This window comes from Capra hircus, chromosome 21 (assembly GCF_001704415.2).
Source record: "Capra hircus breed San Clemente chromosome 21, ASM170441v1, whole genome shotgun sequence".
Classification (NCBI taxonomy): domain Eukaryota; kingdom Metazoa; phylum Chordata; class Mammalia; order Artiodactyla; family Bovidae; genus Capra; species Capra hircus.
Window position 1 is genome coordinate 63,555,950 of NC_030828.1, and position 19,886 is coordinate 63,575,835.

Consider the following 19,886-nt stretch of genomic DNA (forward strand, 5'->3'; position numbering starts at 1 on the left):
CCTCGAGTTGTGACCAGATGACAGTAATGTGACCAGAGACGGGAAAGGAGGGGCCACACACCAGACAGGACCCGCGACTGTCGTCCTGAGGTTGTTTCTGACGGGCCGCCTCAGAACCCAGTGGAAATTTCTCCCAGATCCCAGGGAAACCAGCGGTCACCATTCTAACACCGGGAGATGATGGAGCCGGAGAGAGACAGCAGAGCATCTCTGAAGGAGGAGGGGCCCACGCGTATCCGCAGCATGCACGCCACGCACACGTCCTTTCTAAGCATCACGATTATCGTTAGGTAGATGAGGACCCTGCGGCTCAGAAGGGCACATCACACTGCAAGTGGCCGGCAGAAAGCAGGGTGGGCGCAGACTTGGGCTCCCCAGTGCGGATGGCAAACCCAGACACCCCTAACCCCACTCCGCCACACCCTTCCTCGAGACGCCCATCCCAGAGAAGAGCTCAGAGACTCACGCTCTTGGCAAAGCCTGGACCCTGCTCATCTCTCCTCCCAGGGTTCACTGCTCCTGCTGCCCTCGATGGATGGGTCCCCGGGCTCCATCAGAACCCTCCTCAGAGGCAGGGAGGATGTGGCGGGAAGGGATCGTAAGAAACAGGAAGAACTCCTAGACAGGTAGACATGTATCAGATGCCTGCCCCTGGGTCAGATCTCCAGCCAAAGCCCCTACCTCTGGCCAGCACCAGCCCTCCATCTGCAGGGGGGCCTTGGACAGAAGCTTGAGGGACCTCCTCCAGCCCCGGCACGCCGTCAAAAAACAGCACCCCCGAACTCGACCATGCACATCAAGGGCAGGGCAGCTCACACCCTGGCAATGTCCCCACATGGCCACCTCCCACCATGCTCCTGCCCCATGGGGGCTCTTTCCAGTGGGGATGTCCAGGGTCGGGAAAGGGCAGAAGGTTCTAGTTGAATGAATGAATGAATGCAATGGGACAGGGGTCCCCAACCTCCAGAATCTAATGCCTGATGATCTGAGGTGGAGCTGATGTAACAATAATAGCAGTAAAGTGCACAAGAAATGCAATGTGCTTGAATCATCCCCAAACCACCCCCCACCCCACCCTGGTCAGTGGAAAAACTGTCTTCCACGAAATCAGTCCCTGAGGCCAGAAAGGTTGGGGACCGCAGGCCTAGGAGACAAAGCTTCAGAAACATCCTCTCTCCACTCTCCTACTCCTCTATCATTAAAAAAAAAAAAAGTAGTTAACTAATGTCTTTATACCCATCTCCAGAATACCATCCCAAGGAACAAGTGCCACTCTGGGGTAATGACTCACAGAATTCCAGCTCAGTTCTCACCCTGGGGATGTCCTTAATAGTGGAAGTGCACGCATGGCTCAGTAACTTCTTTGCAACCCAGTGGACCGCAGCCCACCAGGCTCCTCTGTCCATGGGATTCTCCAGGCAAGAATACTGGAGTGGGTTGCCATGCTCCCTCCTACAAGGGATCCTTCCAGTCCAGGGGTCGAACCCGTGTCTCCTGCATCGCCTGTATTGGCAGGCGGATTCTTAACTACTGAACCACTCGGGAAGCCCCTAACAGTGGAAGGGACCCCCCACATATTTACAGTCCAGCCCTGCCCAGCCCATCTCTGGAGCCCAGCCTCTAGAAGCACCTGGTAGGAAAAGAGTTGGGACCTGCCTGTCTAGACCACGCTCAGATTGTGGGCTCCAGGAAAAGCAGGACCCTCACAGCCACGTGGGCGCCCCACCTCAGACCACCAAGCCAGAGGCCAAGTCCTAGGAATCAGCACCACCCACACCAGCTACCGACCAGGGCCAGCTCCGGGGATGACAGGGGTGCATGGACAGGCTGGAGCATCCCCCCCCCACCACGGCCAGGAAGCAGGGACAGGAAAGGCCTGAGCAAGGCCAGCAGTGCCCGGGGCTGGGGCAACAGCTGGGTAGATTTCCGGAAGCCCAGGCAGAGAAGCGCCTGGAATTCCTAGTCCCCCTCTTAAAATATAAAGACTCAATTATCTTTGAGCAGCTTGCTTTACACATGAATTGACACATTTATTTTACAATAAATAACTAAAAGTTATCTGTGTTTCCTTTACTGTTAATCTACACAGAGAAATAATAAACAGGGCTTGTCTACAAAAATGCAACTACTGCAGTCCTCAGAATTCAATTAAGCTAAAATAATTAATGCTCCCACCATATTAAATGACTTTAAACATTTGAGCTACTGAAGTTTTTATTCTTTAATCTTTCCTTTTTATTAAATTTAAAAAAAAAAAAAGAAGAAGAGGAAGAAGGGAAAAGTTGGTGTCAAAGTAGGGAGGGGAAAAGGCAAAAAAGGAGCCTGGGAAGGAAAAATCATGATGGGCTGTTAAAACGGAATGGTCGTCTTTAGCTGACACAGCACGGAGACTGTCTCGTGCCTTTGATTAAAATAACATTTTAAATGCTTTGAACAAACATATCTCCTTAGACTTCTAAGGGATTATTTTACATATTTTTTCGAGAATGAAGAAATCCATTTGTCCTGTTGCTGAACAGAAAAGGCCAAGAATATCTTTCGTCACACACAGAATAAAAATACTGTAGGCCGCTGCAGTATTACAACCTCGAGAAAGGGAGGGGGGCAGAGGGCGCCGGGGGTGTGGAGGTTGAGGACAGAGCCGCCTTGGAGATTAACTTTGCCTTTTATGAAATCATATTTAGTCGCTTTCTTAAACAAACCTACCCACAACGATCTGCAGCCTCTCATTGGAAAATACCTTCTCTGTGAAATGAGGATTTGGATGGGCCCTGGCGAAAGCAGAAAGCCTTCTCATTGAACCATGAATGGGACCCCTCTCGTAGGCAGAAGCCACTCCCAAAAGGTCTGTGTGAGCTGATGCCAGGTGTCTGTGCCACTGGTGAAAACTGTCTCTCAGCGTCGGACAAAGGAAAGAAACACAGACACAAGGGGCCCAACACCTTCCTCGAGTCAGGGCTCCGGGCCTAAGGAAGGTGGGATCACTCAGACCTGCTTGGCGCTCTGAGAAACCGGGGCAGACGGGACTTTGGCCTGAACACGTCAGACACTTTTCTCAACGCCCTGGGCAAGTTGAGAGTGTGGGAGATTTCACGCTAGGACGCCAGCCAGAAGGCCAGCCCCACAGGCCAGTCTGGTTGCACAGGGTCTCCCCAGGGCCCAGCCCATGCCTGCAGGACTCAGCACTCCACTGCAGGCCAGAGACAGAGTTCATTAACCCCACTGCGCAGATGGGCAAAGGGAGGCTCAGGGTCACAGAGCTGCCCGGTGGCTGCCCCAGAGCAGCTGGCCTTGCTGCGTCATCTGACTGTCTCCTGGGTAATGGCAGGGTGGGGCTGGGGGGTCTCCTGGCCACACTCATCTGTCCCACCCATGGGAGCAGAATGTCCTGGTTCCACCAGGTTCACCTGCCCACCCCAAGTAGCACCCAAAGCCTCCGTCCGCCCAGCACCTCCGCTGGTTTCCATGACCCAGACGTGGCGGAGATGGATACAATCTTCTCCGCCAGCCAACTGCTTGCGAGCTGCAGTGCCAGAAAGTACCCCCAGGAGGAAAGCCACACTGGCAAAGCATTTACAGAGCTCCTGCTCTTTGAACCTACCCACTCGGCCTGCCAGGACTGTCCCTCCTGGTGACACCAGCAGAAACTGAGGCTCGGACCCCGAAGGAGCTTGTCCAAAGTCTCCTGGCAGGATCCGAGCCCTGCACGAGCTCCAATAGCATCCTGCCGCTTCTAGGAAACCCGGGCCAACCTGGGCCCTGAGCTCAGTAGGACAAACCAGAAGCCACCACTCTGGGCTGCACAGGGCACGGGTTCCCTGAAGGAGGCCCTGGCGAGCCGTGGCCTTGACCCGAACAGAACTTGAGGCCAACTCCCTAGGCCTGCCCGAGGACGCCAGCCTCTGCACCTCTTCTTCAGGTGATCAAAGCCAGCCATCCAGGTGGCCCACCAGGTGAGCGTGCCAGAGGTGATGGCCAACCTCCCTCAAGGAGCACCGGCTCCAGCCAGGTTCCCACGAGCCCCTCCCTGGGCCCACTTCTAGCACTAGGCAACATCAGAAGGGGCCTCTTTAGACAGATGGGAAACCGAAGCCAGAGAGTGGATGAGAAAAACGAGGGCCCCCAGCAGGCCCTGCCCACACGCAATATCTCATCAAGCCTCACAACAACCCCCAACAGATAGGTCTCACTCGCTCCGTTTCACAGATGGGGAAACTGACTTTGTCCAAGATATGAAGAAGAGATTCCAACGCGATACGGTCGGGCTCCAAAGCCAGAGACTAAGCCAAGAACACCAGCAAAGTCAGGGCCAGCTAGCCTTCCCAAGGTCCATCCTGCCCTCCCAGCCAGCTGTGGATGAGGCCCCCACCACAGAGTCCATTGCCAAAAGCAAAGCAACCCTCAGCCCTCTGGGCCTCTCCAAGCCCCAAGTCTGTCTCCTCCTGAGACACCCGGATGGTAGCCCCTAGGTGAGGGCGAGCCCATCCTGGTAGCCCCTTGGGCCCTCCCAGCACCGCCACCCTCAGACAGAGGGTGAGCCACCCCCGCCCCCGGCACAGCGAGGGGCGAGGGCGGGCCTGGGACCCGAGGGGTTGGGGTGGCTTCTGCAGCGGCCGGGCGAGGGCAACGTTCCATACCTGCGAGGTTCTCCTGTTTGGGGCAGACGCCTTTCGTAGGTGACAGCAGGTGGTCATCCTCATCGGGGGTCACCTGGATCCCGATCTCCACCGGCTCAGACACTTTCCTGAGCTCAGAGCGCGAGGAGGGCGGAGGGCTGCCCTTGTCCAGGCCTTTGTCATAGCAGGCCCCCAGGCTGCCTCCACACTGCTTCTTCTTGTGCTCTATAAAAACCAGGATGTCTCCCAGGGGGAAGTTCATCTGACACTGTCCACAGGTGAGCAGGTCAGGGTCGGGGCCACCCACCATCAGCCCCAGGCTGCCGGGCTCCTCTATCTCCAGACCCTCGTCTTCCTCGAGGATGGCGGCCTCCACATGCTCAGGCTCTGCTGGAGAGAGAAAGCACAAGGGGAGGGGCAGAGAAGACAAGATGGGCTTAAGGAGTCACAAGACCCATCATTCATTCCAACTCTTCCCCACCGAGAGGCAGGCCCCTCCGCTGTGGGATGCGAAGGGCTCACCACGTTCCCCACCCAAGACTCCTGGAGGTAAAGGGTTCGCCATCCTGCGTGCCACAGATGGGCAAACTGAGGCTCTGGGTGCAGCCCTTGCAGCTCCCAGAGGTTGCCCCTTAAGCAGTGCGGATCTTACGGCTTTCTAGTTTATTTCCTGCCAATTTCCCTTCAGTTCAGCATACGGACACACACATGACCACCTGCACATCCACACACATCCTGGTTCCACCAGGGGCTAGACCATCCCCAGCCTGGTGGCAGCATGATGGAGAGGCATCTCGAAAACTCTGCGACATCTCAGAACCACCTGGGACCTTTGAAAACCCCCAGGCACCCAGGCAGTACCCCAGACCAATGACACCGGGAGTCGAGCTTCAGGCTGTCTTTTTTTTTTTTTTTTTTTTAAGGCTCTCAGGTGATTCCGATGGGCAGCCAAGGCTTAGAACAGTGAGCCAGAGCTGTTTCTCCCTGCTCTGGCGGGAGTCGCACACCCCTCTTCCCTCCCACCTTTCATTCAGGTCCTCCCCATTCATGAGGAGGGAGATCCTCCCCTGCTTGCGTTCCTCTACCTGAGACCTGGCTGCACACCAGACGGGAAAACAGAAACCCAGACGGGCGTCCCGGGGCTGGTCTTTCCAAGAGAAAGAAAGGACCCGGGCTCAGAAAGCAACAAGTGAGCATTGGTTCAGAAAGAAATATCGAAGGGAAAGAAAAAAAAATAAAACAGGGAAGAGACGCGGCTAGTCAGCTGAACGAGGCAGCCAGCTTCCCTGCCAAACACTCTGCTTCTGGTCAGACTTCCATCGCTTTGTAGATTTTGCCGACATTCACCAACTCCCTACTGTCCCTTTTTGTTGGTGGGTTTTTATTTCACTCCCAGTAAAAAGAAAAGAAAGGAAAAAAAAAACTCTTTAGACTCCAAAAGCATTTCTTGGCAGATGACAAACCACACTTGCAATGGGCTGTATGTTTTCATATTTCTTTAGCCGCCGATCTACCTACCTCCTTTCATTTTTGTTTTGTAGGGGGCAAGGGACCCAAATATTTTGAAGCTAATAAACGCCTCAAAAAGCAGCAACCCCCTCAGGAAAACCTGGGAGACACGGCCAACCAACAGGTAATAAATAAGGCAACTGGACAGTGAAGTTGCATCCACGCTCAGGGTCTGAGCAACCTCGAGGTGAAATTTGTCAAGAGCAAATGTCAACGGCCATGTAGACAGCACCAGTGGTGGGGTCTTCCGAGAAGCCAGGGGGCAGCCAGGGGGTCTGAAACCCGAGGAGGCAGGTACGGTTTAAGTTGTGTGGCATTTAAGAAAGGATGATGAAAACCACAGAAGAACAGAGGGAAGAAACAGACTGGAGGAAAACACATTCCGTGGCAGTGAAGTTATTGACGGGCCAGAGCCAAAGAACAGATAATTTAAGGAAAAAATCCTGTGGCATCTTCCATCCTACATTATAAATCACGGCTCTGTGTGTTCTGAGCACAAGCTTCTTCAGGGCCTGTGAGAGTCCGTGTGGAAGACCCAGCAGACAGCACAGGCCATGGAACACGCGTGAACTCTGCACGCAGGGGTAGGCGCCCAGGTGTTGCAGAGAAGGGAAGTGACCATCTGAGATCCCGCCCGTGCTTCCAGAAAAGCAGACGGAGCCCTCGATGAATTACATGTAGAAATGCACTGGCAATGCGGCCGCCCAAAGACACCCCGCAGATGAAGAAATCCGAAATCTCTTGTCTGCATACCTCTAACAAAAAAAAAAAAAGAAAGAACCTAGAAGGTAAGAAAAACCAGTGTGCACAAAGGCGGCCCCAGAAACCATTAATTACACTTTAAAAAGAAACCAGAGTTTACTTAAAAAGGAGTTGGAAGACAATGCTACATAATTAATTTACCAATTTATTTTATGAAAAGATGCTTTGCTATGGTTAAAATGTAATCACAACCCTCACGCCGAACAGTGTTTCTAGGGGTACCGGGTTCCCTGCGCACGGTTTGTCAGAATGTTAAAGGTAATTATTCGGTGCCTCTTTTCCCTTTAATGATCTAACATTGAGCAATACTGTTTATATTGAAAAGCTCGCACCTTTAATTACCAATTACATATACATAATTTCAGAGCCAAAGGAGAAGGGCTGTGAAAACAGTTCTTTAGAAATATAAGGATGTATTGTGCACCATTGCCAGAGAAGGAACTCTTAATAAATGGGAGGAGGATGTCAAAATACTGTTTTGTTAAAAAAAAAAAGAGAGAGAGAGAGAAAGAGAGGCACAAAGGAAATGAGCTGAAAAAGCAAAAAAAAAAAAAAAAAGGACAAAATGAAATCGAGAATTGAAATCAAACAGGGGTGAGTTCTGTGGTAGAAAGAGTGGAGGTACTTGGTCCTTCTGAGCGGACCTGGCACTCAGCAGCATCTGTAAGGGCATTTGATAAAAAATAAACAAAGACAATATTTCATCCATCCGAACCCCAACCTGATCATCCTTTCTGTGGAAGGGAGATGTTTTCTGTCATCTAATTTCATCTTGGCTTCCCCCGTCTTGGTTTTGCGTTTCATTAAACTTTTTCAGCCGAGTCCATCAGTCCGTTCTCCCCGGTGGGAATTTTGAGAAGGAGCCTGAATAGTTCCTCTCTGCTGCAGGATTTTAAGCTACATAATCTCAAACTTCTTTTCTCTTGCAAAAGAAACAGGCTAATTTAAAAACGAGCAAAGGTCACACAGGCCTGTTCATAGGTATTCATCCTTCTCCTCGCCATCTTTTGCTAAGGGACTCTGTACCAACAGTTTTCCTTTTTCCTCCTTTTTTTTTTGTTTTGTTTTGTTCTGGTAACATCTGGTATTCCTTCCTTTATTTGGCAGTCTCTGCCTTTTCACTTTCCTCCTGCTGCAAGCCTCGTGAGCCCCAGTAATTGAGTTTGAAAGTATCCGAAGCCAGTGACTGGGCCGCAGGTCTGAGTTCTGCCTCCAGCCCTCTTGCAGCCAGCCAGCCTGGGCAGCCAGGCCCCGCTGGAGTCCCATCCAGAAGACAGCTCTGAACTCAGGTCCCCAGACCCAGGGTCCAGCCCTCTGCCTCCTCCAAAGGCGCCCAGGAGGAAAAGAAACAAAAACATGTCCTTCCCCCACCACGTGCAGTGCTGAAAGTAAAACTCCTGGAGATGACAGGGGGTGTTCGCCCAACTTCAAGGATCCGGGTTTCCTCTGCCCACCCCACCCCCTCGGGGCGTGGAGCCCTGGGCTCTGGCTGCTGCGGGAGGAGCTTCCCAGGAAAGTAGCAACGTCACCCCGAACCCCCAAACTGTCAAGCTTTTAGGTCAGAGCGGGTGGACCAAGACAGCTTGCTGAATCTCATGCTTGAGGCCTTTGGAGACACCCCCAAAGGCGGGCTGTGGTTTCATTTCCTCTGCAGGCGGATACTGAGCTGGGCGTGGGGGTGCGTGTGTGTGTGCGCGCGCGCGCGCGCGCGCCTGTGTCCCTTCTTAGAAGCCGATAGCTCACAGAAGAAATAAAAGGAGAAAGAACCACTTGCCCAGGCTCAGAGAAGGGCACAGCGAAATGGGGCCTGCCCCCCACAAACCCTCCTTCCTCAGTCCTGTGGGCGCGGGTGGAGACCCACTGCCCCACACAGGCTCAGAGGACCAGGCCCCTGCCTGACAGGCAGAGTCGCCCAAACTGCCACCTAGAGATGAGAAAGCACCAGAAAGGAGAAAAGTCACATATACACAAAGCAGCCTTTCAAACTCCCAGACCCTACAAACCAGCCCCTCTGGCTGCCTTGTCCCACAAACTCCAGCCTTTAAAAAAAAAAAAAAAAAGAAGGCAAAGATGAGGTCCTTTCCTCAGAGAGGATTTCCGCTTTCACGCAAAGCTCCCCCAAGAGTCAGCAGCTCTGGAAAACCCTGCTGCCCTCACTCTCATGAGCCGAATAAAGTCGACGGATCGCTGCGACATTTGACTCAACGGGAGGAAAGATGACTGAGTGCAGCTGATGACTTGTTCCAACAGCAGGTACCTGGCTGGGGTGGGTTCTGAAACGTGACATCCTAAAGCACATGGACAAACATATATTTACACACACACACAGTTACATGTTTGTTGTCATTTTCTTTTACAACAAAACCACATTTCATTTACAAGGCAAGGACTCCTCCCAGCTCATAAATACACTTAGAAGCAATGAAATCAGGGTTCACAGATACTAATGGACATTCCTGTTAAGTGGACGGGGAAACACTTGATCCTCAGACCAGTTCCCCCATGCCTCGGTCTGGCCGGGAAGGAATTTGGGCAGAAGACAGAAATGGAAAGACATCATTAACACCGACCGGGCCAAGCAGCCCACAGGCCCCCCAGCAGCTGCAGAGGCTTAGCGGGCCTTACCTGGCCAGGGACCCCCACCCCCATCACACGCTGGCTCCAAGGGCCCTGCCCGCCCTGGGTCTGCTCTAACAATTGCCCCTGCACCTGCCCCTCGGGGAATTCCAACCAAGGGGCTGGCCTCCTGCTGTCCCCAGAGCCCAGAGCATGTTCCATGCCACACGCACAGCACACAGACCTGCGTCCCCTTAACCCTGTGTCAATTCAAATCCCAATCTTGTCCCTTAATGGCTAAGCCACAGACCAGGAGAAACCCATGGAGAATTACTGTTTCGGTGATCGGGGTGGGGTGGGTAGGGGAAGGAGGTGGGGGGAGGGGTGCCAGGCTCTCAAAATCCTGTGCCACCGACGTCACCGCCGCCATCCTATTTGTACGCGTGTTTACAAGAGACGCTGAGCATCCACGCGCTGGAGCGCCGCATCCGACGGGAGGACACGTTACACCTGCTTCCTACGAAGACAGCCTCCGCCAGCCAGCTCCAAACCAGCAATCTGCGAAAGGATTTTGTCACTCTCCTCCCCGTGAACATCCAGGGAGGGGCCGAGACCTCTAAACGCCACCAAAATGCACCCCTCGACGGAGCACACTTTCTGAACCGCCATCAACGTTTAATTTATTGGATCCAAGAGAAAATGACAGTCGTTGCAGGCGGGGGTGGGGGGGCGGTGGAGACGGGAGAGAGAAGGAATCAATTCCTGGCAGAGAAAATAATCTATGACTAGAGGACGCCTAAAGGCTCGACAAGAGGTTTATGAAGTTCTCCGCTCAGAGGGAATCACGCGGGGCCAGCAGAGGAGTCGGAGAGGAGCCTCAGCCGAGCCAGGCACGTGTTTTGAACGTCCTCAAGGGGCCACGAAGGGTTAGGACCCAGCCCCATCTGGCCTCTAGGAAAGGCTTGGGGCTGCTGCTGGACCCGGGGAGGGGGCAGCCGGGCTGGTCCCAGGCAGGTCCCACAGATCTGGGCTCTCTCTTCCTGGACCACCCGTCCTCCCGGGAGGAGCAGGAGGAGGACTCCAGCCGGCTCCAGGTGTCACATCGCTGGGGGCCCAGGCCCCATGCCACATTCACACTCGAGGGAAGGGCACAGGCTGGGGCCCGCCACCAACCCCACCAGACCCTGCCTGCTCTGCGCCAAACGCAGCACCCGCCTCAAAGTGAAATCTTCCATATTTCTGACATCTGGACAGAAAGAAGGAGGCCGGGGCACAACCTCATCTGTAATGTGGATTTCCCTGTCCGTGAAGATGACCTGGGGTCTGGCTGACCGGGCCCATCGCCGGAAGACCCAGGCTTGACCTGCATTTCAGGGAAGTGGGGACTCCTGATCCGAGGAGATGTTTGGGACACAGGAAGAACCCAGTCAGCACTCTTCAGGAAAGGTGGGGGGGGGTGGTTCTGAGGGTAGGAAGAACACCCCCCTCCACATACACAAACTGTCCTCTATGCCCCCAGCCTGGTTTCAGGATACTTAAGCATGTTAAAATCGGCTCCCTGAAAACTCCCCTAACTTGCTCGACAGACTTGGTCCAAACTCCCCACCTCCCCCAGTGCACCCGCCTCTCCAGATCCCCCAAAACTGAGCTCCGGAGGCCAGAGGCCAGGTCTCACACATACAAAAGGAAGAAAAAGACCCCACGAACAAGGAAAGCACCGCTCAGGTGTATTCACAGAGCCCATTCACTACCACAAGGTGACTAAGAACAAAGTCAAGCCCATGATACCAAAGCACGGAGTGACCTATGTTTTGAGAAATCAGATAGTTCTTTAAAGAAAAATGCTTTGCTACAGAAATCCTTCTAAACACATTCAGAAGATTCAATAAACCTGCAAACACCTTAAATTTTCAGACACGACAAAGCTCGTAATAAAACATATAAAAGCATTCTTCGAGGCCCAATGAAGAGATTTGTTTTCTTTAATGCTGTGCCTTTTCAAAGGTGCCAAACAGAAGAAAAGGACCGTCCACACAGGATGCTGAACTGAGAGCCTTTAACTGAAGGCGAGGCTCTGAGGCTCACAGCAAAACAACAAGAGTGAAAACTGCTTCCAACATCTCGTTTCCAAGGTAGAAATTTAAACTTGATTCCCCCCGATTTTTAATTCTCAGCAGTGCATCCATTTCTGAGGCTCACGTTCATCACAATAACGCTGGCACTCAACTTTCCTGAGTCATTTTTGCTTGCTGTTTTAGTATAGAACTCGTTAGAACATTCTCAAGTGTATTTGCATTTCAGCAGTTCAGTCGAAGGGGGTCATAAAAAAGTTGTGTAAAACAGAGGATTTTTTTTTTTTACTTTGAAGTTACCTAATTCGGTGTGGTCTGGGATTTCATTATCGTAGCAGAGCTCGGGCTGGCTAATTCAACACCCAAGCAGATTATCAGCTGCCTCGGAAAAAAAGAAATAAAGAATGAATTTCTTGAATTTCAGCAACTACACAAAAGACTTGCATATGTCAAAATGCCGGACGAGAGTCCCCGTGAATGTAGCACCATTAATCAAACCGCGATCTGGTGTCACTTTTGCCAGTAAAAAAACGATGCTTCTCCCCTCGCTCCCCTCACTGGCTCGTGCGGAAGACACTCGAAGTGTGTCCCTCGGCTTTCATGTGCCTCCAAATAGCCTGCTCTCGGCACTTTTTATACATGCCTGGGGAAAACCACTGCTCAAGGGAGCCGGTCAGCAAATGGCTTTTCTTGGGGAGGGGAACGACAGCTCGGGTAGATCTCGCTGACGTTTGGCTGTCTGGGAAGGAAGGGTTGTGAGATGAGGAAGAGGGCCTTGCCAGGCCCCCAGGCCCCATCGTGGGATTAAACAGAGAGCTGGAAAATGACAAAGCCACACTCAGAGCAGCCGGGTGACACAGACATCCATCCCTGATGTTCTGCCGTGCCCTCTCCCTTAAAAAAAAAAAAAAAAAAAAGCCAGTAGGCCCAAAGCTAACACTACCTTCAGAGAAGGATGCTTGGCCAGCATCAACAATTTGACTGTGGCCACAGTTCCCAAAGAGCATTTATTTTCCCCCGTCCTTGCAAATGTGACAACAGCATCAAACCCAGTCCTAAGCCCTTGGAGAGTCTTAGCTACAGGTAGGACCTAACCAGACAGCCAGAGGGTCCTTCCTTGAGCCATAGGAGATGCAAGAGATGGTCCCCAAAGGTCAGGAACCCCATCCTGACCCTCCTCCTCGTATAATTATTTTCTTCACACGCTGTCGAACCTGTAGTCTGTATTTAGTTACAGCTTGTGAAACTCCCCCAAGTTCCAAGGCAAAGGATTGGGGATTTTTGAAATGACTTTTTTTTTTTTTAACGGTTTTCTGCAGGCCAGAGGCCACGGCCCCAGCCCAAGGGTTCAAGACAACAGTGGCGTTTTATCTCTGAGTTGTCAAATGAGCTCACTGCCGCAATGTGCTTACAACAGGCTTGATTCAAACATTAAATGAAGTAGAGAAATCATCAGATAAATTGCTGGCCCTCTGTACTGCAGAGTGAAGGCTCTTTCCCCGGCTGATGACAGCGCTAGGCTTTTGTCTGACCTAATTTATTTCTCTTTTAGGTTAGAATAAAGCACTCCTTTTCTGTCTCCACGTAACCTCTTCTGCCCATGGACTGAACTCAGTACAGGAGACTCAGGGTTAACTGTGCTGTCTGCAGATTTCTTGAACTTGGAGAAGAAGACTTTATAGATCCAGAAATCCTGTGATCAAAAGCCCACATATTCCCCAGCACGAAATTACACTGTTAGGGGAGAAATCATCTCGTTAAAGGCCGTCCATTAAGGGCACCGTTCGGGGTGAAAAGCATTAGCAAAGCTGGGTCTCGCAAGCACATACTCCTCTCAAACAAAGTTTTACATGTTATTTGAGTTGGCATTTTATCTCTTTGGGGACTGATGCTTTTTCCCTTAGTACAGTGGGAACATTACCTAATAAATGGAATTGAGAATCCGAGTGTTATAAAATCTGAGCTGAAAGGATTTCCATTCATCAAGCTGTTTTAGACACATGACTCCCCAAGGCAGCGGCAGATCGCGGGGTCTGTGACATGCAACACAGGAACGGACAAAACGAGGTTCACGTTTCCCAGACACCCCCCCACAGCCCATCCCGTGTGCCTCGACGACCTAATGGAATTCATAAAGTCAATACCACAGACGAACTAGAGGAAACACACCCGTTCAAAAAACTAAGCACTGCAATTGTTTTCAAAAAAAAAAAATTAAAAAGAAAAATTGTCCCCCCATCTGCCTAGTGAAGGCTTGTAAATCAATGCCGATAGCTTGAAAATAGATTTCTCAAACTTATATTCTCATTTTGTCCTGCTCGACTCTGTGCAGGAAAATCAATATTACAACTTCACACTTAAGACATTTTGCAGCAACGTAAACGGCTCTCGCGGCTGATGGAAGCCTGGTCCCGGCCCCTCGCGGGGCCGGCTCCGCGCATGACACGGGCACGGAGCTCCCCCTAGCTGCCAAGTGGCGCCAGGCACCGCTGGGCGTTGCAGCCTTGCCATCCACCAAAAGCCAATTCAACTGAAAGTTTATTTTGGAAAGTCTTTTATCACAACAAGCAACAGAGAATGCAAAAAAGATCGGAGAAAGGAGATGAAAAGGAAAAAGGGAAGGTGAGGGCAAGCCGTGTTCTGAGCCCAAAGGCAAGCGCCAAGAGCTCGATTCTGACAAGCAGCTAGAAACTGGTGCGCTATGCAGCGGGAAACCCGTCTGTGGGAACCCAACTGCTCAGCCTGCTTCCAGTTCCCCTGAGACAGAAGGCTAATTACTGCCCAGTGCACCCAAAGCTGGCCTGCCCTTTGGAACCCTAAGATCCAGTTAGCCCTGCACAGTGGCCACCAAAGCACCCCACCCAATCTGACCTCAGCCTCCCTCCATGTTCCTAAGGCTGGCTTCCCCAAAGCAGCTGTATTCACTCCGGCATTTGAGAAATGACTCGCTTTTCTGTTACGACATATTTTGAAGGCCAGACAAAAATCTCCAAGGCCAAAGCACAGACAGAGAGCAACCCCCGCCCCCATACCTCCCACCCTCAAAAAAAAAAAATGCCACTGTACATAATTTTCAGGGAGGGAAAGACTACCCTTTAAAAATACTAGGGGTTGTTAAAATATGCTCATGGCTGTCTTCTCTCAGGTGTGAATTACAAATGAATAGAATCAGCCGGGCATAACACCTTGGATGAACACGGTTTTACTCTCCCTTAGAATCAGAGCAGCTGACTTATGTCACACTTCTAATGATATGGGGTTCCCTTCTGTGCAGAAGGGGGACAAACTTCACTCCTCCCCCTCCCAGAATTATCAAAAAAACAGAGGGGCCTAGATCTGATGAAATTTATCAAAGGCCCAATTTTGAAACATACGTGGACACCTGGAGATACACTCTACCCTGGGGAGTTAAGATAATTGTAAGCACAGCGGCCTTCAAAACATACAGCTACAGCAAAACCTAATTTAAAAGGCAACCATGGAATTAACACGGTGAGCCTAACTTCTGCATCAAATCTTGGGTCTCTCTAGTTGTTCTGCAAAATCGTGAACTCATACGGAAAATTACTAATCTTCCAAGGAAACCTGTTGGGGGGGTTGTTGAAAAATAAAATCACCTGCACTGGAGTTGTTATCTACCCCGGACTTGTTATTTCCTTCGGAAAGTCTCAGGCTGGGGTTCATCTGCCTCTCCACTCACCTTGCCTGGCACCACCGGCTCACGGCCCTTTCCTCTCTGCCTGGTCAGTCCACTGTCCCTCATCCTCCCCTCTTCACTATTGTCACTGAGTTGTTTTGTGTTTGTTTTTATTAATAGCTGTGTCTGTCCTCCGGCTTTAAAAGCCACATCCATCTGGGTCAAACATTTTGAAACAAACCAGAAGCCTAGGTCTTCATCCCCAGCTGTCTCCCACACTCTCCTCCCGGGCTCCTCTTCTCTCCGACCTGTCTGTAAATTTAACTAGCTCATTATGGAGTCCTTCTCCGCCTTGCCAGCCCCCCACCCCCAAGATTATCGATGCCGTTTGTGTGCTCTCTGTGTCTCAGACCATCAGTTATCCCAAGTTGCATCATCTCGAAAGAACCTGAAGCCAGCGGGCTGCCACCCAACTGAAGATGTACCACGCTTTAGGTGGTTTCTTTTCACATTTAAAAGCTAAAACGTGGGTCCCCGATCAGGGCTGTGACAGCACCCATTTGGCTGGCCAGGGCTCCAGAGCACCTGAGACCCACGACTCCTGCATCGTTGAGGAGACACACTTGTACAGGCCTTAAGCCTAAACCGCATCCCATTCTTGTCTTTCCCCCTGCCTGCATTCCCACCTCCTGGGTGACACAGGACAGACAGAATAGCCAGCTGCTTTGGGGATAATAAATAGCCTTGTCTGAGAACTGGTTGGACCACTCTCCCTTCTTAAACCCCTGCACATGCCCTGGGCTCCATGGGCCCCTGAAAAGCAGGCAGGGTATCCTTTGCCCCCCACCCCCTGGTCTCCTTCTCCCCATCTCTCCTTCCCAGCCACTGCTCCAGGGTCAGCCGGGCTTTCCCCAGCACTGCTCTGAGCAAGGCTGAGACAGCCATGGAACCAACGAAGGAGGGAAGGATGTCACACCAGGCCCCCCTGGCCCCCCCACGCCACCCAGCCGCCACCAGTGCTCCCGGCCAGGGCTTGTTCCCGAGGTCCCAGGAATGCCAGAAGGGGAGAGAGCAAAAGCAAAGCGAACCTACCTGCTTCTTTCCCCCTTTACACACAAGTGCAAACACTCCTGGCTTCTTCGCTGCTGCCAGCTTGGCAATGCACCCCCCATAACTCCCCCTTACCGGAGCCCCCCCCAACTTCCCCCTCCTCAAAAACAACCCTTGCAATTATACAGAGGCTCTGTGGGGCAAATTGCCTCCTGGAGAAATTAGGTGTCTGCAACTACAGACATTCTAACAGCCGCTCCACCATCTAAAGGGGGGAGTGGGGGTGTAGAATAAGAGATTGCTAAAGGCTCGATAAAGGACTAAATGTCAACGGGTGAAAAGGACCTTGATCAAACCAGGCTAAAATCTGGTTGCAAAACATTTTGTTTTAAATGCAACCAGCAAGTCTTCTTTGATGTTACAATGGTGAAAAATATAAGAGAAGCCCTCTTCCCTCCCTCTAGAAAGGCGTCCCTCTCCCAAGGCAAGCCCACTTTCATATCTATTCCCCTCCCCAAAAAATAATCATAAATCCACAAATTCTTACTAATGTATGTGCTGTAACAAAGGAGAGATGGCAGCAGCGGAGGCTCCGAGCAGATGGCTCCTATGCTGGGTTTTCCGGGGAGGGGAGAACCCCTTTATATATTTATTTATTTATTTAAATTTTTTAAAATATAACATAAATATTCGGCTCTCGGCCGCCCCGCAGCCAGTCCTCGGCGACGGATGGGCGCACAGCCCTCTCCAGCTCCGCGCCGGCAGCCGGGCCCCAGCCTAACAAGGTGATCGGAGGATGGCAAGGAACACAACCTGCCCGCGGTTTCGATGGCACCCAGAGGAGGTTTTATTTCTATTGCAATTTAAAAGAAAAATTTAAAAAAAAAAAAAAGCAACGGCGACTCTGGCACCGCGAGAGAAAGGACCGCGGGGAAAGGTTTGCGCGCGGCGGAGCAGCGGCCCGCGGGCTGCGGCGGGCAGGGAGCGCGGCGAGCCGACCTTCCCGCTGCAAGTGTGCAGGCACCCGGGCGAGCTCCCCTGCCAACCCCGTACCTGGCCCGCTCCCGCACGCTTCTTCCCTTCGCTAAATAAACCCGACCGGGACGCTGGAAGCGGCTGCGTCTCTGCCCCCTTGACTGACTTTGCCTTCCCCGCCACTTGCTTGAAACCCACATGATTTCAGCCGGTGGATTTCCACTGCGACCTGCCTTGTTTATTTAGACAGGGGAAGATGAAAGATCTGAGATAGGCAGATGGGTAAGAGATGGATAGGTCTCTTTCCCTTTTTTTCCTCTTTTCTTTCTTTTATTTTTTTTCCACTATTTTACAAGCACGTCCCTCTCTTCCCACTCCGAGCTGACAACCCTTTCCCCCCAGCCCCCTCGTGGCGGGGATTTTTCACCAGCCCCCGATGTCCCCCACCTTTTTTTGGAGTGGGGGGCAAAGAAGACAAGAACATCCCAGGAGACAGACGGAGGTGGGGAAATGGGGGTGGGGGTGCAGGAGCCCAGCAAACAGCCGCGCAGCTGGATTCTTTTGCAAATAGCACGAGGAGGGGAGAGAAAGGCGGCAGCGGAATCCGAGGACCGGCGTGGCCGGCGCCCTGCCCGGCCGGGTGCCGCGACTGGGGGAACTCGGAGCCAGCGGCCACCCTTCGCCCTGCGTCTCCCCCAGGCCCGAGCGCACCCCGCTCCCCTCCGCCGGCGCCGTCAGCGCGGACCCACGCGCTCGCCAACTTTTCCCCACTTCCCGGCTCCCCCCTCCCCCTCCGCTCCCCCAACCCCCTCCCCCCTCCTCTCCAAACCCCGCCACCAGCGCCGCCGCCGCCACACACGCCGCTCGGAGGGGCGAGCGTCCAGCCGGGCTCCGCGCGCACACACACACACCTCCTCCAGCCTGCGCGCCCCCTCCCCGGCCCCGGAGCCCGCTCCGCAGGCCCCCAAGCCCCGGGCGCATCGGACTGCGCAGCGCCCGGACTCCCCGGGCTGCAAAGAAACTTTCCTAAGGCCCTCCCGCCCCCCCAACCAGGCTCTGGGCCGACGCCGCTGCCCCTGTGCGAGCCCGCGGGCCGCCCGGGCACCCGGCCCGGCTGCGCCCGGCTCGGTGTCCCCAGCCCTGGGCGCCCGGAGCCCCACGCTCCGGCCCCTCGCGCGCACGCCGCAGACACTTACGGGTGATGATCTCCCTCTGGGACAAGTGCTGCGGGTTGCCCTGTTTGCGGCGGGACATTGCCCCGGCATCTATTCTGACATCGCCCGGAGAGCTGGACCGATGGGGGGAGCCGGGGGAGGGGGTCCGAGCCGCCGCCGCTGCCGCCGCGCCGCTGCCGCCGCCGCACCTCCTCCTCTGCCCGGGTTGGTGTTTTGGTTTTTTTTTTTTTTTTCCTTCCTCTCTTGCCCTCTCTTCCTCCTCTTCTTCTTCTTTATTTTGCGCTTTCTTCTATGCTGTTTTTTCTTTTATTTGCAAAAAGAAAAAGAGAAGGAAAAAGAAAAAGCAAAACCTCTCGATCTAAAATAGGAGAAAGGAAAAAAAATCTGCTGCTGCTTGCCGCGGACTGGCTTGCTTCTTCAAAAATATATTCTTTTCAAGGAAAAAAAAAAATTGCATACACTTCTTCAAACTGCTTGGCCTCCTGGACTTCCAAATGTCTCGAACTTAAACCGGATTTTGCACCGGCTCCTGACACTTTGAGGGTCTGGTAGGTGTAAAGCGCACTTCTACCAGGAAGGGGGGGGGGAGGGGGGAAAAATGCAAACAAATAAAAAATAAAAGAAGAAAAAGAAAAGAAAAAAAGCCAAGAAAACTTGAGGACTTGTCTCGTACCCCCTCACCCCGCCCCCTCAAAAAACCCAAAGCAATGTAAAACTGCCCCGGTTCGGTGGTTTCTGGGTTTTCTGCGGGCTGCCTGTTTTTTTCTCGGAGACTGACCCTTCCGAGGCTCTGGGGGGACTCCAGGAGCGGCTCCTTCCCAGTTCACCTGGCAGGCTGGCGCCGGCCGGAGAGGCTGCCGGGTCCCCGCGAGCGCTCCCCAGCGCTCCCCTGGAGCCGCTGGCCCGGGGGGAGCTGGGCTGCGGGGCGGCTCACCCAGTGCGCCTGGGTCGGTGCGGGCGCGGACTGGGAGCTATAGATTGCAACGTGAAGATGGCGGAGTCCGGGTTCTCTGGGAGCTCTCGGTCTCTCTATGGCTGGGGCTGCCTCTGTACAATGGGATAAAATTCAAGTTCAAGTGCGGACGTGACGTTTAATCTGCACTAGAGACAAAAAGACCCAGAGAGTCGGAGCACTGGGGGCGACTAGCGGTGGCTTTTTAACATTGTACCCTGTAAGAGAACAAGAAAGCACACACACACAGAGACACACTCGCGCGCGCGCGCGCACACACACACACACACACACTCGCCCGTGCGCACACCCGCAGTTCAGGCCGGCCACACGTGCGGCGTTTTTTTGTGTGCGCTCGTCTTCTCCCGGTGCACTGGCAGCGCAAAATGGGGGGAGAGAGGGAGGGCCGTGGGCAAGATATTTTTAAATAAAAGAAAATCCTCTCCATCCCTCCTCCCCTCTAGGGAGCTGGACCCCCAGAGAAGGGGGGCGGAGTGCGGTGTGCGTGGAAGTAAGTTGAAGCAACGCAAGTCCCCACCCACTCACTGGAAAGCTCTTGGGGGGTGGGGGATGGCTATGAAA

At 52.9% G+C, this 19,886-nt stretch overlaps 1 protein-coding gene across 4 annotated transcripts in view; it reads right to left on the reverse strand.

Moving 5' to 3' along the window:
• BCL11B (B-cell CLL/lymphoma 11B) overlaps positions 1-19,371 on the reverse strand; it is a 101,895-nt gene extending 82,524 nt beyond the window's left edge. For 2 of the 4 annotated variants that reach the window (XM_018066504.1, XM_018066502.1), the window contains exons 1-2: positions 18,374-19,371; positions 4,638-5,006 (exon numbers count right to left, since the gene is read on the reverse strand). In XM_018066504.1, coding sequence (XP_017921993.1) covers positions 4,638-5,006; positions 18,374-18,431 — 427 coding nt within the window. In that variant the 5' untranslated portion in view covers positions 18,432-19,371. The remainder of the gene's footprint in view (positions 1-4,637; positions 5,007-18,373) is intronic. The other 2 variants (XM_018066505.1, XM_018066503.1) reach the window with 1 other exon arrangement.